The sequence below is a fragment of the Dasypus novemcinctus genome, chromosome 18, assembly GCF_030445035.2.
Source record: "Dasypus novemcinctus isolate mDasNov1 chromosome 18, mDasNov1.1.hap2, whole genome shotgun sequence".
Lineage (NCBI taxonomy): Eukaryota > Metazoa > Chordata > Mammalia > Cingulata > Dasypodidae > Dasypus > Dasypus novemcinctus.
The window spans coordinates 79713941-79719386 of NC_080690.1; the positions used below are offsets into that span (position 1 = coordinate 79713941).

The window sequence follows — 5446 nt, forward strand, 5'->3', positions numbered from 1 at the left end:
GGTTCCACCTCCTTCCTCAGCTGAGCCCCACACCCCTAGTAAGAAGAGGCTGCCTTCTTATCCTTCCGTGTTGTGGCCCATTTGCAAACAGCAGGAGCTGGGCCCCTCTCACGACATCCTGTGCTCTGGCCAATGCTGTTGGGTTCCTGCCTCTGATCACAGAAGCAGAGCCATGCTCCGCTCATCTGCCAACGGGGGGCTTCTTGGTAAGTCCTGGAGGGAATGGAGGGGAGGGGACGTTAGGGTGGAGAACACTGGCCTGGAGACGTGGTCTCCCCACAGCAAAGAGCCCTGCTCTCCGGCCGCGGGCAGGGCTGCTGGCTGAGTGATTCTTCAGCCCACACAGGCCTGGCTGCCAAGCTCACGGGCAGGAAGGACCAGCAGTGGAGCCATGTTTTCTGTGGAGCTGCATCATCTCTTTGAGCCTTTCTTTCCAGGGTTCCTCTTCATTGAGAGCATCTGGGCACAAGTGGGTGAGTCCATCCCCCAAACCATAGGTTGCCACCCATCCCCCAGAGAAGAGAATTTTCCCGTAACAGGGAAGGTGGGAGGGAAGGCAGCACAGTCTGGGCCAATGGGCTGTCCATGGAGGCCTTGAGGGGGACTCCCTGGTGGACAAGAAATTGGGGGCCCAGGAAATCCAGGATCCAGTTCAGTTCTAGACGCATTCCCCAGCTACTCTTCCCCTTTTCTGAGCCGAGTTCTGTGGGCATCTGGAGGAAACTGGGGAGCTCAGAAGCTGCCTGGGAATAATCTGTGTTAACTGTACAGTAGAAGGTGGAATGAGTATTAGAAGAAATAGACCCTTCTAAGGACAAGAGGCAGTGACTCATGTTCTCCAGCCCTCCCCTAACAGGAAGGAATGCAGAGCCACTGCTGCAGTCATTCTACCAAAAGAGGTGGGACAACCACGAGCCATGAGCCCTGAAATTGTGGAATATTCTGATGCTGACTCGGTTGCCCAAAGTGTTGGTGGTTTAGCTGATGTTTCGTTTATGTACATTTCACCTTCTATTCTGTACTTACTTTGCATTGTTTCCTGGAATGAATTTTGTATCATAGTCTACAGAGTCCACTACTCAATACTTTCTCAGAATTTCCCTTCATCCAGTCATAGAAGGATATACCATGGCTATGTGGTGGTGGGCAGCAGTGAATCCCCAGTCTTTAGACACATGGGAAAGAGTAGGGGGCAGCTTCACAAGCTCCCTCTAAGGCCTTGCTTCCTTGTTGCCCAGGTGGTCATGACCAGCTCAACATCTCTGCTTGGCCAAGCCCTGTGGTTCCCCTTGGAGAGCACGTGTCTCTTCACTGTCACTCCCATCTTGGTTTTGCCATGTTCAGCCTGCGCAAGGAAGATGGCACCCACATCCCTGAGCTCCAAGACAGATTTTTCCAAGAGAAACTCCTCATGCGCCCTGTGACCGCAGCGCATGCGGGGACCTACAGATGTTTCAGTTATTACAGCCAGACGCCCTCTGTGCGGTCAGCGTCCAGCAATCCCCTACAGATCACGGTCACAGGTCAGAGGGCTCCAGTCTGATCTCACTGACCCACAGTTGTCTAGGGGGAGTGCCAGTCAGGCTCAGCCCGAAAAATGGAAACTCCAAGTGTTTTAGACAGAAGGGTTTTAATACCGAGAACTAGGTATTGGGGTGGCAGAATAATGACCCCAAAGTATGGCCATGTAGTCACACCCCAAACGTGTAAATGTTGTATAACAAGGGTAAATAAGATTGAAACTGATATTAAGGTTCCTAATCTGTTGATTTTGAGATGAAGAGATTTTCTGGATTATCCAGGTGGGTCCAGTATAATCCCAAGGGTCCTCATAAGTAAAGGAGAGTGTCAGAGAGAGGCAGTGTGAGAAGCACTTGGCAGGCTACTGCTGGCTTAGATTGGAGGAAGGGGCCATGAGCCAAAGAAACATGAAGGAAGGAACGTAGCCTTTCTGATGCCTTGATTTCAGTGCAGTGAGATCTTTGTCAATTTATGACCTCCAGGGACATTAAGATAATAATTGTGAGTAGTTTTAAGCCACCAAATTTGTGGTGATTTATTACAGCAGCAATGGGAAATTAATACTGGTGCCCAGGTGAAGGGCAAATTAAGAAACCAAACAAGAAGAGCAAGGCTACTCTGAGTCCCTGAGGAACAGGATGCTGATGCTACTTCCAGACTGGAGCAAGTAAGGGAGGATATATGTTCCCCGAGTCCCCACGCGGCCACCATCCTGGAATTGTGACTGGGACCTGGAACCATGGAGAAGGCACTGCCAAGGCAGGAGGTGCCCCTCAAAGCACAGGCTGGGAAGTACTGTGCAGCCTAATTACTACTTCCTGCCACTGATTCCAAGGTGTCAAAATATGTTTTCAGCTGCCAGATGGAGAACCTAGAAATTCAGGCTGCAGTGATCAGTCTCCTACCCCTACCATAAAAAGCAGGAAAGGGCATTGTGGGAAGTTGATTTAGTGACTAAACTTCAAGGATGAGTGCAGGGGGATTGGAGTCTTGTTCTGCTAGAGAGAGACACGGAAGGGAGAGAATGGGAGATTCATAGATGGCAGGTGACACAGGGGACATACACAGAAAAGAGAGAGGATGGAGAAAGGCCACTGGGAGTGGGAGAGCCTTAACTCAAATCAGGTCCCATGCAGTGGGGTGAGGATGAAGGTTTCCTTTTAAACTCACACCTCTGGGCTCTTATGTGTGTAGAGAAAACCCTCCCACTTGGCTTGCTGGACTCCCCTGGTGAAATCTGGAGGAGATATCACCCACAGTGTGGTTGGAGATCATGTTTGACAGCTTTATTATGTACAAGGAGGAGATGCCCAAGGACCTCTCGTCCTGCAGGGATGGTCCATGTGGGCTCCCCCGGTTTGACTTCCCCATGGGTTCTATGATGCCTGCCCTTGCAGGCATCGACAGAGTCTACAGTTCTGTCAGTCCCTCCCCTGAAGGCTGTAGACCCCCTGGAGTGCCCCATCCTCTTTGGGATACATATTAGATGATCTAAGCCATGAGAGCCCCAGGTGGTGGTGAGGGAGATGATCTCCAGTTCTTACAGAGAGAGCTAGAGACTTGGTGAGAGAGAAAGATACCAAGAGATACAAAGCAAGAGGAATACAAATAAAGAAATGATTTGCTATGACATAAAGGAGAGATACAGGAGAGAAATGGGGCATTCAGAGAGAAAGGTGGAGATACAAACAGATAAACACCCCAGGGAGAGTGAGTGCTCTTATATTCTGGCCTTTTCAGAGACTTGGAAGAGTCCAGATATGTTGTTTCCCACACACTAACAAACCCCATATGTGGCCTGAGTCACAGGGCTAAGCTGTCCTGACACGGGCTGATTCTCCATAGTTCCAGTGGACTCACCCAGACACTGCGTTTACTCTGACAACTCTTCCTTCCCCATGGTAGAGCCATAATGCACCAAAGGACATCATGGTCCTGGTTGAAGGAGCTTAACACCAGCCCCCGAATTCAGAGGCACTGACACACACACAAAGTGTGAGAGGAGTTGGAGGGAGAGAATCCAGAAAAAGAGAGACAGAGATCCAGGGTGAGAACTAAGTCCAGAGAACCAGAGAGAGAACTTAGAGTAGGTGGGTACAGAGAAAATAGAGAAAGAGAGAGAGAAGAGGAGGGAGGTAGAAGGCTTGTGTGTGGGGAGACAGAGAAAACCTAAGAGAGAGAGAAAGAATTGGAGACATAGAAAGAAAAGAAAAAAAGGGAGAGATATCTTCAAGTATGTGGAGGAGCAGTGGTGGAGTAAAGAAAGGTGGGAGGGTGATGAGAAGAGCCCTAAAAAGCAAAGACTGAAGTCCTAAAAAGCAAAGATACAGAACAATGGAGATCTGGGGTGCAGGGCAGAGATGCAAAGAGAGCTACAGGTGAAAAGTAGAGAAAGACATGGAGACAGAAAGAGATAAAGGAAGGGATGAGACAGAAAAGATAGACAGACCAAACACCAAAGGAAGAGAGAGAGAATAAAAATATAAAGAAAGGGAAAAAAAAAACTCGTGTGGACTGAGGGAGAGACCTAGAGAGAGAGAATGAAACTGAGCAACTAGAAGGAGAGAGATCAACACAGGAGAGAAGAGGGATTTCAATCATGAGAGCAGGAAGTGCCACTCCTCAGCTCAGATGAGGACAGCCTGACAAAGGGAGACTCTCAGACTAAATGTTTTGTTTTACCACCAGGTCTATACATGAAACCATCTCTCTCATCCCAGCCTGGCCCCGTGGTGATGTCAGGAGAGAATGTGATGTTGTCCTGCAGTTCTGAGTGCTTCTTTGACATGTACCATCTGTCCAGGGTGGTGAAGACCCCTGACCCCTGGCTCACTACAGTGCAAAGGCAGAGTGGAGCATTGCAGGCTGACTTCCTTCTGGGTCCTGTGACCCCAGCCCACAAGGGCACCTATAGATGCCATGGTTCCTTCAATCAGTCTCCCTATGAGTGGTCAGACCCAAGTGATCCTCTGCACATTTTGGTCAAAGGTAAGGAGCCCCATACCTGCCTCGTGCCTTGTGACTTAAGCTAAATGCTAAAGCTGTATCTGAGGGCCATTCTTTGATGATGGGGGTGGTGGTGCCTTTGCAATTCTGTAGAGAAAAACAGAGAGGGGAAAGGGGGAATTCAGTATGAGAAAATGTCAGTGCGCAGGTTGATAGAGAGGGCACCTCCAGAGACGTCTTCCATCTTTGTTTGAGGTCTATGTCTTCATCCTATGCATCAGGCAGGTGAAGAAAGGGGTCAGGGAAGACAAGGAGGAAAGGCTGGGCTTTGTGTATGGAGATGAGAGGTAGCTTCAGCCCCTCACCTTTATCCATTGCCTGGAAAACTCTCCTTATATCTCACCTATAGAGAGTGATTTACCAGGGACCACTCATCCAAGGTGAGAGCCCCCTCTTGAGCACAGGCATCTTTCATGCCCAGCCTCTCCTATTCCTTCTCTACATCTGAAGTCTCAGGAAGTAGTCCTCTCCCTGGGAATCCTTGGCATGAGACCCCAGGACTCATGGAGCCCTGAGTTAGAGGACAGGAGAGTGCTCATTGTGAACCAACGTCAAAGGAGCAGGGACCAGGCTTCAGTGGGGTAGAAGACAGCCAGCCACATCTCCTCACCTCTCTCTTGTCTTGTTTTCTAGGAAACTCTACAAGTACTTACCCACCATCCTTGAAGCCAAGCTCTGAACATGGTGAGTATAAGAGGCCTCCTCAATCTAGTTTGTCATTCACTAAGGAGATAGAAGCCTCATGTTTTAGCATTGGCATGCCACCTCTCAGCTCGTGACCTTGGTCACAGAAGGGGCTGTGGTCAGTGAGGAGCTCAGTAGAATTTAAAATCCCTGATTTGCTGTGGGTTGTCCTTCAAAAGAGAAAGGTGGGAGTAAACCTTAGCCCATCCCAGGAATAATGCATTATGCATTCTAT

At 49.3% G+C, this 5446-nt stretch overlaps 1 protein-coding gene across 1 annotated transcript; it reads left to right on the forward strand.

Annotated features, from left to right (window-relative positions):
- Window positions 1-391: 391 nt before the first annotated feature.
- On the forward strand, window positions 392-5206 carry LOC111762123 (killer cell immunoglobulin-like receptor 2DL5A). The gene is made up of 5 exons (XM_058279172.1): window positions 392-473; window positions 1239-1523; window positions 4210-4509; window positions 4877-4907; window positions 5161-5206. The coding sequence occupies exons 1-5, from the start codon at window positions 392-394 to the stop codon at window positions 5204-5206; spliced, it is 744 nt and encodes a 247-aa protein (XP_058135155.1).
- The last annotated feature ends 240 nt before the right edge of the window (window positions 5207-5446 follow it).

Excerpts from the sequence above, each read along its gene's own strand:
- LOC111762123 (XM_058279172.1), top strand. The coding sequence starts at position 392 with ATGTTTTCTGTGGAGCTGCATCATCTCTTTGAGCCTTTCTTTCCAGGG. Across the intron at positions 1,524-4,209 it reads CCTACAGATCACGGTCACAG|GTCTATACATGAAACCATCT; the intron begins GTCAGAGGGCTC and ends TTTTACCACCAG. Across the intron at positions 4,510-4,876 it reads TCTGCACATTTTGGTCAAAG|AGAGTGATTTACCAGGGACC; the intron begins GTAAGGAGCCCC and ends TCTCACCTATAG.